This window comes from Haemaphysalis longicornis, unplaced genomic scaffold, assembly GCF_048455015.1.
Source record: "Haemaphysalis longicornis isolate Haplotype H1 unplaced genomic scaffold, Haemaphysalis longicornis Haplotype H1 scaffold_5, whole genome shotgun sequence".
In the NCBI taxonomy this organism is placed as follows: domain Eukaryota; kingdom Metazoa; phylum Arthropoda; class Arachnida; order Ixodida; family Ixodidae; genus Haemaphysalis; species Haemaphysalis longicornis.
Window position 1 is genome coordinate 65,223,538 of NW_027526385.1, and position 24,127 is coordinate 65,247,664.

Consider the following 24,127-nt stretch of genomic DNA (forward strand, 5'->3'; position numbering starts at 1 on the left):
TATTGTTACGGAAGATAACTGGAAGACATAAAAAAAACATAGCTAGTATTTCAGGCCAGCGCTGCCACGTGCGCAGTTTTTATCTGTGGATCGCACTTCCTTAACTCGTTGACTATGGATCATTGATTGCTTATAGACAATTCCTTTCCTATTCGTCGGTGTGTCCCCCTTTACTTTTACAGCACAACCCAAGGAGGTCCAGATTTGTTGGTGGCGAATCTCAAATAAATAAATAATGAAGTAAATAAATAAATTACCATAAACTAAGGATGTGTGTGAACTCTAGGGAGGGAATACGCCACTCGCACTGAACCTCGGTATTTTTTTATCAGAAGCACAAACTTCTCGATATCTTAAGCATGAAGGGTAATCTCTTCATTAAGGATGTTTTCCTGGTCCGACTACATCAGAGCAATACCCGCTAGGGTAGAGAAATGTAACCGCAACCTTACACTCCGCGACGCAAACCTGTCTCACTAAGACAACGCTGCGTGCCACTCAGCCTGCAATCGGTATTTGGTATATTTCCTCAAAAAAAAAAGATTGTCAAGAACATTAATATTTTTGCGCCTACAGATAAAAACACATTACAATTGTACGCCTTTACGTCTGTGAGACCGTCAAGCATTATTTTTACTGCCGTCTTGTGAAGCAAAAAAAGCAATCATCTAAGTAAACGCACTCGATTTTTGCATTGCCCAGAAACTATATCGGCCCTCTGGCCGATAAAGTAACTGACTCTTTGGCTTTTACTGAGCGCACGGCAAGCTTCTTAAATATGATCTTCTGGACAAAAACAAAAAACCGGGTTACCCTTACAGCGAGGGCTTTGTTCGTACATTGTCGCATGTTTTGCCCAAATTATTAGCCTGTGCTTACATACCAATCTCCCAAACAAAAAATCGAGAACCTAATATGTTTTAAAAATAGAATCAGATATTGAACGCTTGTAAGGGTAAATAGAAACGACACTTAAACAGTGAGTGTTCCATCATGCAGGGGTTTTTTTACAGGAACTGCATAGTTACTGTACCCAGAGAAGGTTTTGAAGTGTACAAGAAAAAACAACTAACCTTTTGAGTACGCAGGAACATTGACAAGCAAACAAATAAACCCGTTGGTATTATAGCACGTAAAACGAAGATCTTCGTCATTGGTCGATACCCAACTGTGCCATCCGTCCTTAAAATGGTTCTGTATGGGTGTTTTTTCCCTTGCCTTGTGAATTTTTATTCCGTGTCGTGAGAGCATTTCCCCATATTGAGAATGTTTACCTACTAGATGTTTTCAGAGAAGTCCTTAAGGCAACATTTTGTACTTTCCCACCTCTTGTACTTTAAAGCAGTCGTCAACGGGCATAGAAAACCCAGCAGCTGTAACATCTTGTGAGAAGGAATTACTGACAAATTGTGATTACTTGTTCTGAAGCAATACTTCGAAAGTGTGCACAGTATGTCATTTTCAAGAATTCTGCATAACGTTTCCCTCGCACCTTTGAACAGAATTAGAATCGGTTCGCTTCTGCTAAAGCATTTCGCGCCTCATCCTTTCCACTTAAAATGCGGCCTCACAGCTGGAAGTGAAGGCGAGATAAGATCTGGCATATATTGACAACATGAACAGCGATGCCCCTTTTTTTGTCCCAGCTTAGAAAGCACTAAACTCTTCTCCATGTTTATTTTCTAGCCTTGTGGCTAAACATTGGCTGACTTTTTACTACGCAAAAAGCCCACAATACTAAGAGAGCTTTTCCTGCAATGTTGCATTAAACGGTGTCCTTTCAACTTTTCAGAGAACCTGTACCACTGGGCGTGGTTACTTCGATTGCCCCTGAAGCTACTCACCATGTTAGTCTCAAATCCCCTCGAAGAAATGACTGACAAAGCCAAGGCTGTCATCGAGTTCCGGCGCCAGAACCCACAGGTAATCAGGTGAATTTTAAAAAAATCCCGGGCTATCTTCACTAGCGTGGAACCTGGGGAGGGGTGAAGCCTACGTGTATAAGTGTATTCAAAGGTTGTAAGTCTCTCTCTCACCACGCGTCTCACGCTGTGTAGGCACCTGAGACGCACCGGGGCGAGGAGCAATCAAGCGCTTGCTGAGGTGGTGGCGCCCTCTCTTGCGTTAAACCAGATTTAAGCAATTAAATGAGAGGCAGACTGGGCGTAAGCTGTCTTCGTGTCACACGCCGCCACATGCTAAGTGCTTTTTACAGTAGAAAACCTGCGTTTGAAACCCATTCCGAGACGGAACTTAATAATTTTCTGTTATTAATCCATATAAACCCGATTATTCTCGTATTTTAATTTAGATGAAATCACGTTACGTTTGTTTGAACCAGTTTTATATATTATACACTTATGAACTGAAGTAAAACAGCGCGAAAAAACGAAGGACGAGGGAGAACACACACACGCTCGTCCTTCGTTTTTTCGCGCTGTTTTGCTTCAGTTCATAATGAACCAACTGGCCCCACTTCAGACATTAATTATACACTTGTTTTGTTACCATCGTTTGACAACTTGATTTACCGTGACGACAGGAGACGCCGACAGCCCGAGCCCGGAAGGTGCTTCGCCCCTAAAACATGATGGAGAAGCGAAAAGTATTTTAACAGCCGAGCCGTTGTACAAGCCGTAAGTTCACCGCTGCAGGAACAATACCAAGGAAATGTCGAGCGCTCGTGAGGACGTGCCTCGCGGCGACAGCCGAGCATCCTCGGAACGCGCAGTTGGATTACCAAAACAAAAACAAAAACTCCAGCGTGGTCGTGAAGCACTACCGCGCATGTAAAAACAACTGCAGAGCTAATGCTAAGATGAAAAGACACCCTGCTTGGGAGAGGTCATCACGGCCTCCGCATTCTCCAGAAGCCGTTATGAATGATTGGAGTCATGGCTGCGAGAGTGCCACTCCTTCCCGAGATGACTTGCATATCCCGCCACCGCTGCCTTGAGTAGATGATGAAGAGCTGGTGGAAGTCTACCATGCTGAGGATGACTTTGCACTCACCACTCGCCGCGAAGAAGACGATGACCTCTCCGATGCATACTACGACGATCACTAACCCCGCCGCTATGCAAATAAACAACGATACTGAAACTTAACTATGGGTCCGGCAATTCTCATCTGTAGAAGCTTCGACATTTAAGTCTTGGGCGTGAGAGCCAGCTTCCCTGAATTTTGTGTTACCAACAGAAGCGGTAGTTGAGCAGTCTGGCATAACAAATAAGCAGCGGCAACGCAGGATTTAGTCAGGACCTTTGTAGGCAAACCGGTGGGATCTTTTTGCAACGTTTCCCGTGGACTGTAGCTTAGGAAGGACTGTGGCTCACACCGGAACGATGCCCCAAGCTTCCCATGAAGGAGTTGCCCAACAAGGATATCAGGACTTGGCGTTGTGCCGGGCGTGCTTCGAGAGTACAAAGTAGCAAGGGTTCGTAATCTCTGAACGTCGGACGACTTCGGATAGATTTGGCTGAGAGCTAGCTTGTAATGTGGTCGGTTTGCCGTCTTGCTTTGTTCCCCTTCCCCTTTCGAACAACACTGCGCTCGGAATTCGACAATTTATCCGAACTATAAAGACGAAAACAGTGCGCCGCAACAATGAAGTCGGAGACATACCACAACAAACAGTTATCCAGAAGCAACCCTGTTACATCTACACATCATGAGGAATGTCTTAGAGCCCTACACATCGTGGTTTCAGGGCTATGGCGATTTTACTGTAATGGTCTAGATCAAAAGTGACAATTTAGGCGAAACTACTGCGTTAGAATTTTTTAGTGTGCCTTGATGTTAAGAGCACACATAAAGAGAGAGATAGAGAGAGATAGAGATAGAGAGAGAGAGAGAGCTCTTTATTAGATGAAAGCAGAGAGGTTTCCCGGCATGTTCACGCCTACATACTGCTCTGCGGGGATTCGGAGAAGGAAGTAAAGGCCCTAAAAGAAATCGGACAGAAGAGAGGGGGCAAAATGAAGAGGTTAAAATAAAGTGAACATGAAACTTTGCGTGGTGACGCAAAAGTCCACTCGATCACACAGGTGGAGTTCTAGATTGTCTCTGCGACGCCGATTTCGTGTAAATAGTCAAATAAGCAACAACACTTTTCTCTGAGAATACTCGTCTAAAAGCCATCTTACAACTCTCTAAATCTATATACGAACTCTGGATCAAACATAACTACACTTCTTGCTTTTAGCTTAGTTCACAGTTTTGAGACTTCGGTTGCCTTCACATTAAAGAGGTTTTACCATTCAAGAGCCTATATCTACTCGAACACACTGTGTTCCTTCTTTTTAAAAGCAATAAAACGAAGAGAGTGCGTTCTTTGGACCTTCTTAGGGATTGTAGAGAGGCAATTGTACCGGCCTATAACGTAGAGAAAATAAGCCATACAGTTAAAATATCTCATTCAAGCCATCAAATCAACTTAGAACTGACAATGCATTCTTGAATTTGTCCCAGAAGTTTTCACCTTTTGCAAACCTTTGAACAGAATCTGATTCTGTCATAAGAACTCTTGAGTCTTACTATTTCGGGCCCAACATTCCATGTCTATCATTGCAGGCCTTAGGCTGCCTGAGTTGGCTGCACTGAGAAAATTTAATGGGTAAATAACCACCAAAGAGTTTGCCCGGCAGGGGTTTTGTTAAGGATGGGAAACATCGAAAAAAATTTTGTACCTATTGCTTTCACATATGTGGATAATATTATTCTGAAACATCTGCCGGAGCGCAAGCTTCTCTACGAAAAATAACCAGTTACAGTTTTTTATTTATTTAAAATACCTTACTCAATGCCCGGTTCAGGGCATTGAGTAAGGGTGGTAACAAAGGAAGGAGTTACACATCATTCGTCACAAAATCACGAGTTACAAACACATCAGAACAACTTATGACGACAAGGTTTGCAATACGTGTTTAAGTTCGAAAACGATAACAAAAAAAGGAAAAGTCAATAGCATATCGCACACACGTAAACTGCGCAAAATCATTGCAAGTATACTGAACACGCTAGTAGGTAACACTAACACATTATAGGAGGTAGTAGGTAACCCTAACACATCATAGGAGCACGAAATGTGACAAGGTTTTCGTTTTTCACTATGTATTGAAAACAAAAAAAAGGCTGTTACTACCGTACCAAGAAATTGCGCATCAATTAATGAGAAAAAACTATACGCGAATCAGGCATAAATTTTGTATCTAAATTTTGGTGTGGAGCCACCGTACAGGGCCACTTTTTATTGAAAGCTTTACGTAAAAAACGAACAGGTAAAAGACGCTAAAAAGACCGCTTCCTTTCAACTACGAGCCACGATACAAGCAACGAGACTGGTTCCGCCGGTTCACGCGGATGCATTGCATGAATCCTGTAACAAAGGAAGCCGGCGCGTTTCGCAGTGATTGAGAAAGCTGAAATTGCGGTAGACCTTCGAGTTCCTGTCACCACAGAGCGCACTTACTGGGCGCTTTATTGCCGTATTACACGCGCGTAATGCAGGGGAAACTTTTATGCATCACAAGTAGGCTGAAGAAACATTTTACTAAAGGAAAATGACTTCTGCATTTACACATTTGAACTCGCGATACTTCGAAAACACTCGTAGTTTTTATGTACCAATAAATGATTCAAGCACAAGTTCAATATTTTATTTTTGCTTCAGTATTCATCATCATTAGCTAGCAATATTGATACAGCAACAATATTTGCGGCTATGTTAACAGTTTATATAAAATTGCCTGCACACACTGCACGCATGCCTTTCTTCCGGCATACCATTGTGCAATGGACAATTCATTTCTCGAAATAAACAGTCGAAGCCTATGTCAGGTTTGTGCTTACCCGTAAACTGTTGAGGCCACCGGTACCCACTATAGAAGATACTGGCAATACGGCTCATTTCGTCGAAAAAATTGGTTACGCGAACTCTGGCCCGTTATTGTAGTTCAAACATGCAGCATGTCTGGTGCACTTCTTGGTGCAGCTAGCCGTACAAAGCTGCAGACTTCTTCATGACGATAATTTCAACGCGAATGTTTTTCAGTGGGACTGATGGCGTCCTGTCCAAAAACTAATGAATTTCGCCATAGACCGGCTGGTCGACCGAAAAGCTCGGATAGGATTACTGGACGCACGGCACTGCGTGAAACTAGGCTTCCATTGTGTCAAAACGGTTACTCGAAAATCGCTAAAAAGAAACGGTTCTAGAGAAGAAAACACAAGAATCGATCATGAAAAACGAGTACAATACTATAACTTTATCTCATAAACCACGTATTGGTATAGACGTAAATCGTTCGTGGATGCGTTTACTTGGTGCGGCAAAAATCGCCGCATGGGTTCGTTTTTTATTTGCGATTTGGGTCTTTAAATACGGAATGATCGACTGGAGGCACATTCAGTGAACGTTGTACGCACGTTTTACATAGTTTTGAAGTCAGAAAGCTTTCCCGCTTCTGTCAATTATCTTTAGAACGGAATTATAAAGTTTCCTAAATACGCTCAACGTCTGAAGTGTTAAGCAGCCATCGTCAATTGCCAGTTACGTTCGCGGAAGGTAACGTCACACGTTTACTTTCATTTTTCTAATTTAAATAAAAAATGCATTTCTGTTGATTGTCGATATTTTGAGCAAAAATAGTCAATTTGTTCCGTGTTTAACCGTAACGTTTATACCGCATATATTTCGCTCCGTATAGAAAAAACGGCCAAATTTTCTTTTTCAGGTGAACCTGCCCGACATGGCCCAAATTCTTATAGACGACGCACTGAGCAGAAGAGACGCCGAGAGAAAGATTGATCGGTCAAACAGAGAAAATGAAGGTACTTCGTAGAAGTATTATATAGTTGTATGTATTTTAACGCAGGAAGCTCCAACACGCTAACAGGTTACAATGTAGCGCGATTGAAACGACCCTCTTTTTTGCATTCCTACGGACTCAATGTTGCTTGTTATCCTTTGTGATGTGTGCTTGTAATGGTTGTTTGGTTTCACACGTTAGGCGGTAGAGCGAAGAAATATTTTAAGTGCGGAGCATATAAAGTTCTCGGGATGTCGTCCGTAAGATATCCTTGGGCGTCACGAAAGTCAAATGACGCATACCCGCTTAGAGGGATTGATAAAGGAGAACTCGCTTTAGTAGTAAAAACCAATTAGTTAATACAAAATAGGGGAGCATAAGAAATGACTTAGTCAGTTAGTTCACGAAATAGAAGAAAATGGAGTGGAAAAAATAAATAAAGGTCAACCTGATCTGAATAATCCTAACACGGCAGACGAGCCGTCTCTGCAACGGCTGAGTGGGCAGCGGGACACACATCCCAATGGCAGTGGCCCAGCTGCTTTGTGCCCCCGAAAGACAACTACTCTGGAAGATAAAAAATTCCCCGCATTTCCCCGAGGGGAAGAATGTGAAAGTGCGAATGCACGAGTTGAATTTGCGCGGTTCGGTAATGTTCGCGAAAGAGAGATCACACACACACACAACTACAAAGAAAGAAAGATGCATATATTCACAGACACCTATTTGTGTTGTCGTTGTACTTGATTGCTAGAGCGGATCTCAGCTTTGAAATTTCGTGTCAGTACTCCTTTAAGCAGGTGCATTAGACCTTCTGACGCCCGTTTCTTGGCCAATCCCCCACGTGGGTATGTGCCATGTCAGCGGCCAGGCAGCGCGCGCCCATCTCCCCCCGTTGCCAAGGAAGACGAGGAGATTCCTGGCCAATCCCCCACGGGGGTATGGGCCATGTCAGCGGCCAGGCTGCGCGCGCCCATCTCCACGTGCGCGGACATCGCCGGTGGACGCAGGTTCAGGGTCGCTTAAGAAGTGCATTGCACTTAAAATGGCAGCGCTGGGCGTAGCAGGCAAATCTTCAGTAGCCTTCTCCGATCACTGTTGTTCCTCGCTTTGCGAAGCATACCCATGTGGCAGACTGGCCAGAAAGCGGGTAATTTCGGTGTTTCTTGCGCCCGAGTTCATTAAAACAGGTTAGCAAAAGGAAAACGCAGACAAAATGCAGCACGCACAAAAACGCAAAACACAAAAAAAGCAAAACACAAATAGGCAGAAGATAAACGCAAGGTGCTCACAACAATAACAGATGGAAAACACTGGCGAATCACTGCTCCGCATTTCCTGCAGCTTTCATGCTAAGTGTAACGGCATCTATTTTTTGCCTGCCTTCTTCAACTTCCAAGACTTCTTAATATTGTTGTGAACGATGGTACCAGCCGCCTAGTGGGTCACGTACCATGGCCGTCGCCCTCGCTACTCATCATACCTTCTCCGCAGGTTTTTCAAGCGCTACTGTCTTCTGAAATTGACACCCCTCGTTTGACACATCGTTTGCTTCTCGCTGACGTCAGAAACAGAGTTTTGTTCCACTGTTCTTGCTGAATTCTTCTCACCACAAGTGCGTGTTGCGAATGAGAGCCGTTGAGCCATGGCCATGAGGGGTAAAAAGTAATCAATGCATGGTATATTCATTCTAGAAAGTTTAGAACTGCTATGCAGTGCAATTTCAAGGAATGTCCAAAAGACTATCCTAGCCTGACACGTGGCTAAGCATTCGCTCTAAATTAAGAGACATCTTTTAGGCGAAGCCTCAGTAGATCAACAAATGCACACCATAGTCTTTGCAGCAAAGCATTTTTGTTCGTCTGTCCTTTCCTCCACAGAAGTCTTGCGATGACATCGTCCTGTGACGAGCAGCTTCCGCCTTGTAATTATTAACAGGCTGTTACGCGACGCGGGTAACAGTGCTTCCTCTCCTTGAGGCGTTCACAGATACTAGGAATAAACGGTAAATCAAATAGGGCAGGAACTGGTTTGGCACCGCCTACCTGCGCTGCAATTCTATTTTGTTAATTAGTTCGCGCCTTGATTGAACCGCAATGATGATGCCATGTAGTCCCTGAGACTGTCGTTACGGTAAGGCGCAGCTTGCTCGACACGCACCGATTCGGCGCTATTTTTCTTGTAACGCCGAATGAACAAAATTTTCAGCCACAGACTTATTCAAGGTTTTTTTTAAGTTTTATGGAAATGTACAATTACCGCGAATATGATCTGTGCCTAGCTGCAACGGAAATAAAACCGGGCCACCTCCACTAACGTGAAAACCGGGGAGGGGCGAAGCACGCGGTGTATGAGTGTATGGTGGGGTTTCTATGGTGCGGTTTGGATGTATGTTGCAGTTTTGAAGTTATAGGGAAGTGTATAATGCGGTTTCGATGCTCAGCGCTCGGCGTCTTAGGCCTTGGCGCTTTGGCGTTTTTGCCCACGGAGATGAAACCGTTCTCTAGTATACAGCTTTGCTGAAAGTGTCTCGTATCTTTGAAGCACGAAGCGTTCTAGCGCAAGGCGTTGGAAAACGAGTGTCCCGGTGTGCTTTTTCAGTACAAGTTTTTGCCCATGAAGATTAAACGTTCGAGCGCGAAGCGTTTGATCTTTTATTACACGATACGTTCTAGCCCGAGGCGTTGGAAAACCAGTGTCACGCTGTTGTAATACCGTGACTACAGGCGACGCTTACAGCCCGAGCCCCTAAGGTGCTTTGCCCCTGAAATTGCCCCATTTTTGCTTACTCATGTTGTATGTGCGTATGTCAATGTATTTACTCATCATCGGCATAAACATGACCTTCAGAATTTGCGAACTAGTTCATGATGCGTACTATAAGAACGTTTTGTGCCATTCTGGCACGGTTGCCGTATCAAAAAATTCAGAAAAGTTCACCTCAACATTAAATCTGTCAAGCGCGGAGCAGGGATTTGCCAAAATGTATGTGGTGCCCTATCTTGATTATTTTCAGTATCAGCCCGGCGTTGGCACTGAAAGTAGACAAGAGATGGTGCTGGAACCCCTGAAAATGGCTATAAAGAGACACTGAATTAAGTTTTCATTAATTTAGAGCAGTTATGCGTTAATTCATGACTTCTGCTTTATTTTTCACTGTGTACTTATTTGCGGCCTAGCAACGGCAAGCTCAGTGGCAACGGCGCTACGCAAAGACTACCCCCCAACATTTTGCATATGATGAACGCGCGCCTTTGTGGTCTAATGGGTTTGCCACGGCTTTAGCGGCGCAGCCAGAAATATTGTTCTGTTGGTGCTGCATACCACCGGTAAAAAAACTAGAAAGAACGCGAGCCTGTCCCAAACGATGTCGGTCATGTTTTTCACCCTTCTGATTTCTATTTTTCTTTTTACATATTATATAGATGCGGCGTGTAAATATGGACAAAAAAGGATGGCAAGGAGGGGTGGTGCGGTGAATAGAAAATTTCGGGGGGTGTTATGAAACCGAAACGCCCCTGATCAGCTTCGTAACGCGACGGACTGGGCTTCGACCCCGCACAGGGGAAGCGGAGATCTTCTCGAAGCCCTTGTTCGGGTGCGTTACGCGTTCTTAGGGTGGCTAGATAGCGCGACCCCGGGGCGAGCTACGACAAGTGGGGCTCCTAAAGTGCTCCGCACTTATAACAATTTGGCAAAAGATAAAAAATAATGTCGAATCTTGAAGTTAGTTTCGTACCGCTAAGAGAGGAGATCAGACGTTTCTGAACGTTTCCATAAAAGATATGCATAATATAAATGACTAGTGTGGAATCTTACGCATGCACTATAAGCAAGTAAATGCCAGGGCCCGTTTGCCCGAACGCGATAAGTGTGGGAATAAGTTCTCAACTACGACTTTAGCGCTGTCTAGGTAATAAGTCGTTTGTCCGAAACTGATACAAACGCTCGGTCAAGGTTGCGTTTTCGTTTGGTTTCCTGGCATCCGGATTATTTTCCGTGGCCGACTTCGACTTATTCGCGTCTTATTCGTAAGCGGAAACTTAATCGGGAACTTATGCGTACGGGCAAACGGGCCCAGTTCAACAGTGGTTTCGTAGGCTACTTTGGGAGTACCACGAATTTTCCCTTCGAACGAACCACGGTGTAAGAAATGAAGATGCTACCTTTACTATTTTATGCCACGCCGATATAGAGACAAATCGCAAACTGTGGTCACCGCAAAGCAAATATTTACTGGTTTCAATTATTAAATTCACAGGATAAACTCATAGAAATAATAATGTACGAAAAGAAGGAAAAAACTAATTTCGTTAGCTTGACGATGATCCCGCCTTTTCGCATCATCACCAAGCATTTGTACAAGTTTGGAATTGTTTATTTTCATGTTCTGTCGTCGCTCTGCACTGTGCTAATAGTATTCATCGTCATATGCATCAGTATCGCCGTGTTCCTCATGCCAAGCATTACGTGCGCCGTAGCGCTTGACGACAGCTGGGGCGCCGTGGTGGCGCGTATGTGCACGACGCATGCGCGGCGTTCCTAGAGTCGCATCGAGGTTCCGTGGAGCAGGCATTGGTTGTTGCTAGGAAACGCGAGGCTATCCACTGCGCGAGCTGGGGACGCTGGGGTGTCCCAACGAGGCAAGCGCTCACGAGCGCTCTTCCTCTTCTCGCTAATCGGGTTTAGCGTTTTTTTTTTCTAAGCCACTGCGCGTGCCGGGGATTCTGGGCGGTCGGCGCGAGGCACGTGCTCATTAGAGCTTAACATTTTCTGGGTATCTTAAATGCGTTACCCGTTGCGCCTCACACCTTACGGACGCTCCGCTGTTAAAAAAACAAACAAGAATCCGAAATCCAAAGGCACTTTTTTGCACGCCAATTCAGTGGTAGCTATTAGTGTCATTATGGCCTACAATAAGAATACATGCAAATCCCCTTTTTTGGAGTTATTCAAATCTATATTTGAATTTATGCAAAAGTTTAACATTTCTGGAAATGAATACCTTAGGTTGTGTTGCCCGTAAATACTTCTTAACGCGGGAATACCCCAGGCATTATGGCTGCGTGTTGCGTATGTCGCGGGTCATTTCTGTAAAGCAGCTAGCTACACGGCTGAAGAAATTGCTGGGGATTTTTATTACCATTTCGTAGCTCGTGCACATACGGTGAATACAAATAATATGAACGGTCCTTACACCATATTTGTGAAATTACAAGGGCGAAGGATAATTTTACGAGACGTTTGCTACGTTTCGTAGCATTTTTTTAACAGGGGTTACGTGTGTAAATTATGAGTACCGGTATTTCCCAAGACCAATCGGCATTAATTTAGGTGCAAAGCAAACAGGGAACTACGAATAAGAAGCTTCATTTCAGTAGGAAAGATCTGTATTTTAGCAAAGTTAAGGCCAGTAATACGAAACAACTCCGAAGAGACATATTCTGCGATCTCGTTCCATTTCACAATCTACAGAAAAATCAGACCAGCTCTTTTAAATTATCTGACTATATCTATGTTTGCGGAACACAGCTCAAAATTCATATCATAACCCTATTCAGTTCTATATTTTAAGTGCGATGCGCAGTAGCTTCAGTTTCATTTATATTCATTTTAATATGTACAAATTGGCGAAATTTTCTAGTTCTAGAATAATTTTATTCTGTCTGGATTCTAATTATTTTGCTGATGAAGCTCAAAATGACAAGGTGGTGTCATCTACATCAATGACAAATGTCGCTTCATTATCCACCTGGGGAGTGTCTTTCTCTAAAATATTAAATATAAATGGACCCAGTATGCTTCCATGCGGCATGCAAGATAAGATAGGTTTCACGGCGAGTGCAGGCTAATTTATCTAATCAAACAGCATTCGGCAGCTCAAATAGGATTTTAAAAGCACTAAAGATGTTCCCTGGAACCTTGGCATTCTCATTTTTTAGTAAGAGTGAGTCATCAAAATGGTTAAAAGCTTTAGTTAAATCTTCGTATATATAGCACGCCACCCTTGCTTCTTCAAAACCGTTAAATATGCACTCTTTTTTGGCCGTACAGTAAAACCTCTGTTGAGCGGTGCTTCAGGAAACCGAATGGCGCATCTGTTAGAAACCCCACCTTATCTCATACGTGAGATATTACTGATAAAAACGCCTTTTCTAGGCAACTGAAAAACTCAGGGAGTGTTGACACCGGTCTACAATTTCTGGTGTCATTCCTGTCGCCTTTCTTGTACAGAAACGGACCCTCGCGAGCTGCATATGCTGCGGGAAAACACCTTTAAATAGGCAACGGTTAAATATGTGTGTGGGATCGGCAGTATTTTGTCTAACGTAAACTTTACCTGCTTTACAATAATTCCATAGGTATCGCAACCTCCGCTGCTGTTCAAGTGAAGAATGTTTGAAATTACTAAAACCATTGCTCATTATACAGTCTACTACAAAATTAGCAAAATATTCATTAAAAGCGTTACTCAGACAACTACCTGTAAGCTAATTCTCATCTTGAATAATATACTTTAGTGAATTTGAACTTTGAGTCCGGTTTAACACTGTGTTCAATTTTTATCTTCTAGCGTCTGTTTCTTTTTTGTTGTGTTAATAAAATAGCCACAGAAGTATTTAATTCAAGTGGTTTTGAGTTCTTTTGTGACTTTTTTAAAGAAAGATTTGTCTATCGTGATATTTTTTTAGGAACGCAAGACTACTTAAACTTTTGATACGCTTTATCTCTCGTTTTATTTTCATTACGCATCTCCAGAGGGACCAACGGTTTTCGAATACTATTTGATCACCAAGGGGTTTTGATTTGTAAACACTCCCTCTCTAGCGCTTAAAAGAAGTATGAATGAAAAAATTACAGGTGCATTTAGCTCCCGAGATATCAAGCGCAAGCTGCTGTGCTAATCATTATGCATGTTCATTTTTCATCTCTGAAGGATCTCCTGAGGACGTCTGCATCTCTTAATTACTATGGAAAGCATAAAAATAGTTCACATGTTTTATTTTCTATTTCAGAGCCTCTATCTGCGACAGAAATGGACAAGCTGGCTGCAAATGGCATGTCGATTTTTATGGGAGGGTAAGTTTGTTTGTAGTTGCTAATGCAGGGCGCAATATCTGAGTGGAAACAAATTCCTGACCATTTTGTTCAACTTGTGGCTTATTGCTCTGGATGACGTTATGTTCATGCCGATGCGGAGGATGCTTTAAATTTCCCTTTCCAGGATAGGGTCATAGACAACGCCAGACATGCCACAAGAACTATGCAAGCGCTGCTTGTATATTTCATGTAAATACGATGGTCTTTCTCCGGCTACTTGAACACGAGCATTTTGGTCTGTCGCTCCCTCGATTCAGCCATCCGGTGAAATGTAAATTAATTCTTGAACTGGAAGTTCATATAGCCAAAAATTTCCAAATAACTGAATCTAAAAAGATATTTCAAAATCGTGAACATTTTTGAGCGAAGAGGGAACATTAGGCATATTTGAGGCAATGCACCGAAGTACAAAGTGAAAACATGCGTACTTGATGTTTTAGATAGCGAGTGAAATTCCCGTTTAAAGCAATATTTCCACGCAAAAAAGAGCTCGCGAGATCCTGGATTCATGGCAGTGTTCCCGGTTCAACAGTAAGAAAAAGGTTCCAGTAGATTGCGGGAGCGGTGGAACGCGGGAACGTGGAATTGATTTTAGCAAATTTCCTCCGTGTTTATTGTGGGAGTAGCTAAATGAAAGGGAAGCACATGAGAGGTGTTGGATGGAGAGAAGAAAGGCATTTACGGGGGAGAGGCGGCAGTATATATCACCTTTCGAGGACATTTGCAGCGAAGTGAGCACATAAGCGGCAAGATTTTGAACTACAGATCAATTTCTCTTCTATATTTCAGTTAACTGTGGTTGTAGGTCTTTTCCGTGCCTTGTCGCAACTTTCCCGCTCGACTTTGAGACCCTTCGAACAAAACCAAAAACGGCAAGCTGGAGTAGGCCACCGATAGCTTTCTATAGGCATCTAAGAATGCCGATTCTATAGGCATCTAAGAATGACTTCACGATGAAGTCATTCTTAGATGCCTATAGAATTAAATATTGCAATGGCGATATTGGAAACGTTGTACAGTATGGGCAGCTGTATTCTGACAGCAAAGTTGTCGGCTTTCAACGCACGATGACGACGTAGCAAATCGTTCGGCAGTTCGAATTAGAAAAACCCAGGAACCAAATTGATGAGATAGTTGAAGTGCTAACCTCTAAAATGTTTTAACTCCGCATGCTGACATGTTTCCTATAATTTAGGTATGACACCACAAGATTGGTGATGACGTGCTGGTTCTACCTGATGGGCAAACATCCACACATTCCAGAAAAAATGAGGAAGGAAGCTTTGGAAGCTTTTCAGCTAGAGGTGAGATGCCAAATAAGCAGTTAAGGTAGAATAATAAACTTTTTGTTGTATTCATAGCATTTAAGATTTATTAAATAGAAAGAACTTAGACGAACATTTTTGAAACTAAAAATTTTGATGTAATGTCACTTTCAGTACCAGTTATCGACATATTAGATGAGCGTTTTTGAACTGGAGAACTTTCATGCGACGTCATTTTGACTCCCAGTTGGTGTTCTCGTAATTTGTTTTACGATGGGCGCTAAAATCTTATACACAGAAAATGAAGTTTTAAGCTCGGCCTATGAACAGTATCAGAATGCCCAGTAACAATTTATTTTAGGGTATATAGTAAAACCTTTCAATTCCGTAAAGAAATATATAATCGTCGCCTGCGAAAGGTGAATATTATTAGCAGGCTGTTTTCCCACCTCCTCAAAGATAAAAGATCGATTCGTTTGGCTCAGGCCCGTAACCCCTGCTTACCCTCACAACTTGCCGTTGATTATACGGGTTATAAGCTAAAAGCGTGAGGGTTCCGGCTAGTTGTTAATCCATTACCAACACAGCGCAAAAACGACCAAGGACGAGACGGAGACGCTTGTTTGTATTCTCCGTCTCGTCTTTTATGCGCTGTGTTGCTAAAGGGTTATAGGCCTTCGAACTGCTGCAGGAATTTCATGGGTAACTGCCAAATTTCCTGTTTTAACTGGCTAATGATGCATGTCTAAGCCGAAGAAGCAAACTGATCAAGCCATCTCAACCCGTGAAGAATGGGATGTCCTAGCACCGTCCATATTGAAGGAAGACGATAATTATCAAGCTTCCCCCTCTTCTCATCCTCGTGAACGACCATATCAAAGAATAATCTCAACACAATTAGACCAACTTCTTACCAAGACTTATGTAATGCTGACAGCTATGTGTTGTAATGTTGAAGAGTGCGATGGCAAAGTATTTTACCCGAAGCCACACATGGCGCACTGACGCTTTTATAATCGTTACAATGAATTTCTCCGCAAAGGGAGAAATTCAAAAGGGAGAAATGAACTGCGAAGCGTTAGTTCATATTATCGCTTCAATGGGGCCCCACTTTAAGAAACCGGCTGTAAGAAATTGTCCAGCCACTTTTCTCCCAGTCGCACGTTCACTTGAACGTTTTGTGCGGAAAATTGTGCACGTTGGCCAATTAAAATTTTCTCGAAGTTCCATTTTTATTTAGGCAGTTGTGCGTTCTTTTAATATCGGTATTACTATACCTACGTTTACTTTCTCGAAGTTCCATTTTTATTTAGGCAGTTGTGCGTTCTTTTAATATCGGTATTACTATCCCTACGTTTGCTTTGTTTCTTGTGAACATTTGTTTTTATAGGGGGACCATCTGACTGTGGAGACACTCACAAATCTTTCGTACACAAATCAGGTTATTTCCGAAACACTCAGAATGTATCCGCCTATCGTTACGTAAGTAAACCGGTGCATTCTCGTTTTAGCTTACTTATTGCTATCTCTGAACTGCGCTGAGGAAGAAGAGGAAAACTTTTATTAATATCAAATAAGAGCGCTGTGAGTGGAGTCCTCAGTCCAGGACCCCAGCAGAGCTTGCTGCCGCCATCACCCTCTCGATCGACGAGCTGAATACAAATGTATTCTGTGTAACAAAAGGAAAGAAGGCTCCAAGGAAAGCTCCGTCAGTATAAAAAAAGTTTTAATATAATGTTCTCTGCTGTGTGATAGATCTAGTTGCAAAGCGCCGCAAATTATCCTTCACATACTGTCACTAATTAAGACGGCACCACTGTCGTAAGCACGAACAGTTGTGAATTAGTGCGAACTCATAAGATCTCTAAAGTTGTACACTTTTTCTCCTATCGTTGTTTTTGTATGTAACTCAACCTCTCAACTTTTTTAATAGATGGTAGCGTAGCAACTTTAAAGGTTAGCAATACTGAAAATGAATATTTGTAGCCAGAAATTCCTAATCGGAAATAGGTAATCGCACGGAAAATTTGTAGTCGGAAAAGGGCAAATTGGTTAGCCCAAGTGACCGTTTCTTAGTTTTTTTTTTCACTGCGCAGGTTTACGACTCGATGTGCTGAAGAAGACTACCAATGCGGTAGCTACCTCATAAAGAAAGGTACTTCTGTGATGGTACCCGTGTATCAGCTACACCATGACCCGCTTTTGTGGGTTGACCCAGAAACGTTTGACCCGGACAGGCAAGTTATCTTGGTTATTTACTTTGCAAGTTTCGGTTGCGGCTCAAAAATTACGCTACTTTTCCTCGTGTCGCGATACCTAAAAGTTTAAGGAACAGGGCTGTTGAAACAATGGTGAGGAGTTCGGCCCACGCAAGTGTTTTTACGAATACCTAGTGTATAAGCAGCCAGTAGATACAAACGTTTGGCGTGCCCTTAATAAATCTAAGAAGCCAAATTATTCCCCGCATCAGCTACGGCGCTCTTCCCATATCCCTGCTTTAGCTTTAAAGTTTTCATAACCATTGCGGTTTTCATAACCACGTGATCTCCTCCTGTATATACTGTGTAATCATGTGATGTTGGTTTAATAAAACCTATTTTCAATTCAATTCAATTCAAAGTAAAATAAATATTTTGACGTTAAAACACCTCGTTTTTAAGGATACACGCCAAAATAATTATTTTAACATTAAAGCACTTCGTTCTTAAGCACTCACGTGGTGCCTCGGTGCTGGCGCTTGCCTTTGAACCTGTGGTGACACCTACTTTATACTTTTTATTGCCCATGCTAAAAACACGATAGTGTTTGGCTTTCTATCACAAATGAATGAATTAATGTCTTTATTGCAGAGAGGAGGCTAAAAGCCCTGTGGGTAGGGAATGAAAACGGGTATTTGAAAAGACGTCACTAATTACTTGTTGTACACCTGAGTAATGATCAAGTTTCACTATCAATATAGCTGTCTCTCGAGGTCCAGTTCGAGCAACACACACACACTGGCCTTCTCCTCTCACGAAAAAAGGGAAGATTCGTGTGTAGAGATAAGGCATCATTTACCACCCTCTCAGGAAGCGGGAAGGTTGGTGACACGATACACGAACTCCAGCATTTCGTCCCACAGCTGATATATTTGCAATGACAGGTATACGTAGCCCTGCAAGCAAGCGATGGTGGAGCAAAGTGTGTTTGCTAAAAAGTCCTGTCGACTGCATTATATCTGAACAGAGAGCATGCACACGTGGGCTGAAACGAGTGTTGCGGGGACTGAGCGCTTTCCATATGGGAACGTACCAAATTCTGGGGTCTCGTGAGGATTGCCGTTTCTACCTAACTTGTTCGAGTCATTTCCCAGCTTGTTTCTCCTTGCTACTTTTTTTTCTTTCGTCGGCCTACCCTCCCCTTTGGCTTCCGCTAAGGGACTAGCATGGAGACGAGCTGGTGCACCCTCCAAACCCTTGCTTTTTAGTAAAAAGCTTCTTTCTCTTTCTATTTCTTCTGAGGATGGTGTAGATGGTGACAACGCAAAATTAGTCATTGGCAATTTAAACACACCCTTCTGGCACCCGGTGCTCTTTCCGCCACGGATGATATTGTCACGAGACGCCTATGGATCCTCATGAAGGGAACGTAGACAGCGGAAGATTTGGTCCCACCACGAAGCGGCAGGGTGGGGACAATGAAGAGATGGAGACTGGCTGTGTCGGCAGGTTGAGTACGAGAAGCAAGAGGAGGAACTCTCTCTTTTTGGTCGCACCCACTTAAGACTGGTACTGCGTTACCCACCGTGTAACAATTGTAAATATCTGTAAAATAAATTCTTCCCTGTAACACCTTTTCTTGGAGGGGATGGGTAACGTTCCATCGTCACAGATCTCCGAAGCGGGTGCACATCGGCCCAGCCGTAATGGCTGACACGTCGGATCCTTGCGCAGCGCCCTATTCGAAGTCATGTTGCAGCCCCGTGAGCCTGGAAATTTCTGAGGTACCGATGACACCTGCGTCATGTTATACCAACGAATAAGTTTCCTCAACCTCCGGGACCCAACTATCATGCTCGGAAATGTTATTTTCTACCTGAAGAGATTAAACAGCAATCGCGTGTATGAAGAGCACGAAGCAGAACTTTCTAGTTCGGACATTTCCAACGGAAGGCTGTGTGAGCTATTTCGAAAGCCAGATGGCCGCGAGCTTGCTGCGGAAAAACCGCTCACGACTCGCACTCAAACATCGACCGAGCCATAGGTGGCGTATACATGGCCACGCTGCAGTGTGTAGGCCTGCTTGCGAAACGACGTGGTTGAAGCACAAAGCCAAAAATTCCAGCTGTAAAATTCAGTAATCAGTCTTTGCGTGCTAGCCAGACTGTCCTACAGTGTAGGCGTTATTGCGTTGTCCTCTTCCACAACCGTGCGTGCAAAAAGCGACAAAAGTTCACATTTAACAGTGATGCGCCTGCAGCCTGTTTAAGTTGTATGAAATGAAAACACGCTCCTGTGCCTACTCTGAACAGTGCATCTGGGGAGTGTACTTGATATCTTCAAGCGTATGCTTTTAATGGCTTCATTTGTGCACGCCACTGAAACAATTGCAAACTCCCTTTCAATCGGCTGTCCCAGTGCAGGTTCAGTCCAGAAAACAAGCACCTCGTCAATCCCATCGCCTACCAGCCATTTGGCCTGGGTCCCCGCATGTGCATTGGCTACCGCTTCGCCCTCTTGGAGCTCGCTTCAGTCACGACGCAAGTGCTACGGCACTTCCGAATCACGCTGGGTCCGAGCCAAAAGGTATTCTTTCCCACGTGTGTAAAGCAGCGTAAGAAAAGCAAAGCAGCGAATGCAATTTGGGTTCATTTTCTTTTTTCAAGCTTTCGTGCTGCTCAATTTCAGGATGATTAAGTTAGGTTTCTCTGATTGCAGTGTTGCGTGTGGGGCTTTGTTTTATTCCCCTGCTGCAGACAGACTCCCTGAATTACTTAATGAATAGTGGCCCCTGAAAATTCGAAACATTGCTTTGATGTCAGCGGTAGCACCTCGTTACAGCTAGTTATACCTTACTTCAATGCTCTAAGAAAGAATTAACAGATTGCAAATTCCTAAAACCGTACCATTATTGGCCATAACAAGTTGAATTGGCTTCACTTTATCTACACATGTGTGAATTTATTATCTTGTAATGGTCTACCAAAAGGAGGGAGTAGTATTTTTTGTTCTCCCCTAAATCTTGCTTTTACTGTTGAAAACGAAGCTATAACTACCTACGCAGAATTTAACATCAATGCAAAAATAATTAATAGAAATATATAGAAACAAGATTATACAATAATGCCTAAAAGACTGGTTTAATCGTGGCGAAATGTTCTCAGGATTTCTGGAAAGGCAAAGCGAAATGAAAAACCACAGCTCAAGCGCTTGTGCAGAATGGATTTTTCTGGCCATCTTTAATTGTCCACTACCTTCTACAGGATGTACAGTTTTCGCCAAATTTTCTAGGTCAATCCGGAAAAGCACAGACCGCAAAAAAAAAATGAATGTACAAGCTTACGTCATAGCGAGGCTTAAATGTTTTAGGCCGGAAAGCTAGAGAAAACACTTTTATTTGTAACTGTGATAAAATATTTTTGTCACAGTAAAGGCAAAGCCTATCCATTGATTTTTTTTTGTCGAAACCGCTTAGGATTGGCAAAAAAACTTTTTACAAAGGGTGTACATGTCAACCAACACGACCAATTTCCTTCCATGCTTGCCGAAGACCTCTGTCGCCGGAAAGGTTAAACACCATCAGTACGATACTTCAAAGCAATACGCCAGCAAAACACCCGTCACCTCTGTTACTGTTTTGGTGTAGCAAGAGAAATATAAAATATTTTACGTACATGTGCCAGCCCTCTCAAGCGTGTTAAATTAGAAGAGCTGCCTACGGCTCTTCCAGAATTAGAAAAAAAATTTCTTCTAATTTAATTGTACAGCAAATGGGAATTCATCGTTTGTATAAAACGCGCTCCTATGTCTGTCATAATCATACAACCTCTCATCTCCCGTCAGATTTTTTCCACTTACCTTAATAGCACGCAGCGTAGCAGGCCAGGGCCTATACGATCATGCCGAGCTCTGAGTTCCTTGCTTGCATTAAAATTACCAACTCTCTTCTATTTTTAGGCTTGTTCTTAACATACTGCGAGAATTGTTGTAATGCTCACAGATCAGCGATAACTTTCACGTTATAAATCAGATTTTTTATGGGCTTTTACTTCCAATCTGCAGTTTTATACTTTGCGCACCTGGAGTGTACAATTTACAAACAAACCGCTAAGTGTAAGTTATTTTCCCTCTTTAGTCCCACCTTTAAAGTATTCACTGCTGCACCAAAATCCCACAAGGTGGAGCTTTTGTATGGGTGTAGCTATAATGAGTTGTTTCATCCTGCTAAAGAACGCGGAAGGAGACAGCACGGGAGCTTTGATGAAACGAAAAGGTATTAAGTACAGGGCACTTTAGGGTGTCACCTTGTCGTCGTAGCTCACTGTAACGCTCGATGTCAAGTGACTGCAGGAATCCGGCGGCGCACTGAGACAACGGAACCAAATAGAGCCCGGCGTTTTGTCGTCGCGGCGTCCCGTAGAGGTTTGGATAGCCAACCGGTCTTTATAATCATAAGCGTTCGAAATTTTTGAATCGCTGGCGCTTGTCATACATGACCCCGTTGTTTTGCTCAAAGAAAACTGCAGGTACATTTGAGGCGAAGTATACGTAGTTAACCGGCAGCGCCCGCGTTCATTTAGTTAGGAACGCTCTTTGGATAGGTTTTTGTGATAGTAAGTGGGAAAATGTGGAAGTGCAACGCCGGGACGTGCGGGACGAAAAGCAAGCTAGCACAGACAGAATAGAGCTCCCGCTGGCGCAGTTTCAGGCAGGGTGCGCGTGAGCACTGCGAAGGTGGAAAATTTGAATTGGATTGGGTGGGAGCAGTGAGCGGATAACGGCGCTACATGCCATTATGGCGAATCACTGCTCTGCACTTTCGACAGCTTTCACAAGGAGTGGAACGGTTTTAATTTTTTTTGAACACATAATTTTTTATCATATGTTAATTTTTCGTAACAGGAAAATGATATTGAAAGCAAGACACCTCCAATAGTCTCTAATCATTGTCAAAGAGCGCCTGATTGTAGATTCAAGAAGGCACGTTTCCAGTCCTTGAGACTAATTCAGCTTGCAGTAGCAAACTTTTGTTCCACACAGATTAATTCAGATATATCCACGGTAAAGCCAACGGTATTATCAGCTTGTTAACATTGCAGTCATGTTCTAGTGGCGTGTTCATTCTGTCCTCACCGGTTGGTCTCATGTAAATAATGTCACGTGCCAATGGCTTTACAAGCAAACGCTATGTGGTAGCTCATTGTTTGAATCGTTAGTGTCTTGTTCGTGGTGCGTTTTAATGCTTGACACGCAACAATTATTTAACAACAAGGCAAAATTTACTGCCTTTACTTTTAGAGCTGAAGGAATTTTTTTTCTGCAGAAATAAAATCGACTTCTTAAAGCGCGTTCAAGGACGCCGTAAGAGAAACAGCTAGGATTAGTGTGTTTGTTGTCTCTTTTTCTGCCCCGGACGTTTCCGTGCTATTAGATGAAAGGCAAGAATACCTGTATAGAACTTGTTGTTGGGCTAGTTGGTTCATGTTTACAAGTGGAAATTTGAGCGCAAAAATTCGACAAAGACACAGAAAGACCAGACGGGACTGGCGCTAGTCCCGTCTGGTCTTTCTGTGTCTTTGTCGAATTTTTGCGCTCAAATTTCCACTTGTAAACAAGAATACCTTTCTGTGTGTTAATCCCTAAAGGCTCCCGCACCTGTGTTTGATGGCACATCTTTGTATTCGCATACCTTTTAAACACAAAACGATGGTCGAGAATCAAGTGCTTAAAATTACGCTGCGATATTGTCATTTCTTTCATGAGTCTGCGGGCGTCTGTAATTAAGGTGCGGATCAAGAGTTATTGAAGTTGAGTAGAAACTATCTCATCCATGCAAACTGATTGAGAGGTTTTTGACTAGTGAAATGGGCAACCCTATACCTCGCATTGCTTTGTTTTCTTTCAGCCTGACCTGGAGATTGACACATACGCACTTCTGGCGGTACCAAAAGACAACGTCTGGGTCCAGCTTCACAAGCTCAACAAAGACAAATAAATTTTGTTTTACTGGGAGTTGTATTTCTGGAGTTGTAAAGCCCTGTTCCTCTATGCAAAAGTCTGTCGGCGATAGCTCTACAGTAGCAATTGTGCCATTGTTGCAATGCCCTGAAGCGCTCCTCTTTGTTGCTGGATAAAACACCTACATGAACCCCCGCATTCACGCAGGTGTGCGCACGTGTTCTGAATGGAGCCTCCGCCAGCTCCTATGAATTCCTCCAGACAGAAATAATGTTGCCTCCCTTCAACAAACACTTGAAGGAATTCGACTTTTTCGCCTTGTGCGACCCTCTCTCTCCTGAAAGAGGAAACAAACAAACAGAAACAGCACTTTGCATCGTGAAGGTGTCTGGTGGTTCGTTACCTTACCCCTTTCAAACTGCATTTCACGTCGCCGTGTTTATATAAACCCGGGGCAGCAACCATCGTGGGCTCGGCTGTATTCAGATAAAGCGTGCTTTTTCGTGTTTGCGTGCCATTACCTTCAAGTGGGCCGGCACATGCACACTCTTTCTTTTCCGCGCATGATCAAAAATGGTGTCGAAGTGGCTTTAAGGACGCTATAGGAAAAAGGATGACCTATAGGTTAGTAACTTCAGTGTGACTTCATGCAATGGTGAGAATGAGTGCTGCGAATTGGGCAGCTGCAAATGATCATAGAAAACGTTTGTCGGCCCTTGCGTTCCGCCAAAAAGGACTCCTAGCGACGCTATTAGATGCTTTTAGAAAATACCGAATATATATATATATGTATATT

At 43.1% G+C, this 24,127-nt stretch overlaps 1 protein-coding gene across 1 annotated transcript in view; it reads left to right on the forward strand.

Annotated features, from left to right (window-relative positions):
• The window catches only part of LOC144138342 (putative cytochrome P450 6a13), a 38,393-nt gene extending 15,002 nt beyond the window's left edge, over positions 1-23,391 (forward strand). The window contains exons 7-14 of the mRNA XM_077670577.1: positions 1,793-1,923; positions 6,735-6,831; positions 13,826-13,889; positions 15,106-15,214; positions 16,566-16,657; positions 17,272-17,412; positions 19,797-19,959; positions 23,279-23,391. Of these exons, the coding sequence (XP_077526703.1) occupies positions 1,793-1,923; positions 6,735-6,831; positions 13,826-13,889; positions 15,106-15,214; positions 16,566-16,657; positions 17,272-17,412; positions 19,797-19,959; positions 23,279-23,368 (887 nt within the window). The 3' untranslated portion in view covers positions 23,369-23,391. The remainder of the gene's footprint in view (positions 1-1,792; positions 1,924-6,734; positions 6,832-13,825; positions 13,890-15,105; positions 15,215-16,565; positions 16,658-17,271; positions 17,413-19,796; positions 19,960-23,278) is intronic.
• The last annotated feature ends 736 nt before the right edge of the window (positions 23,392-24,127 follow it).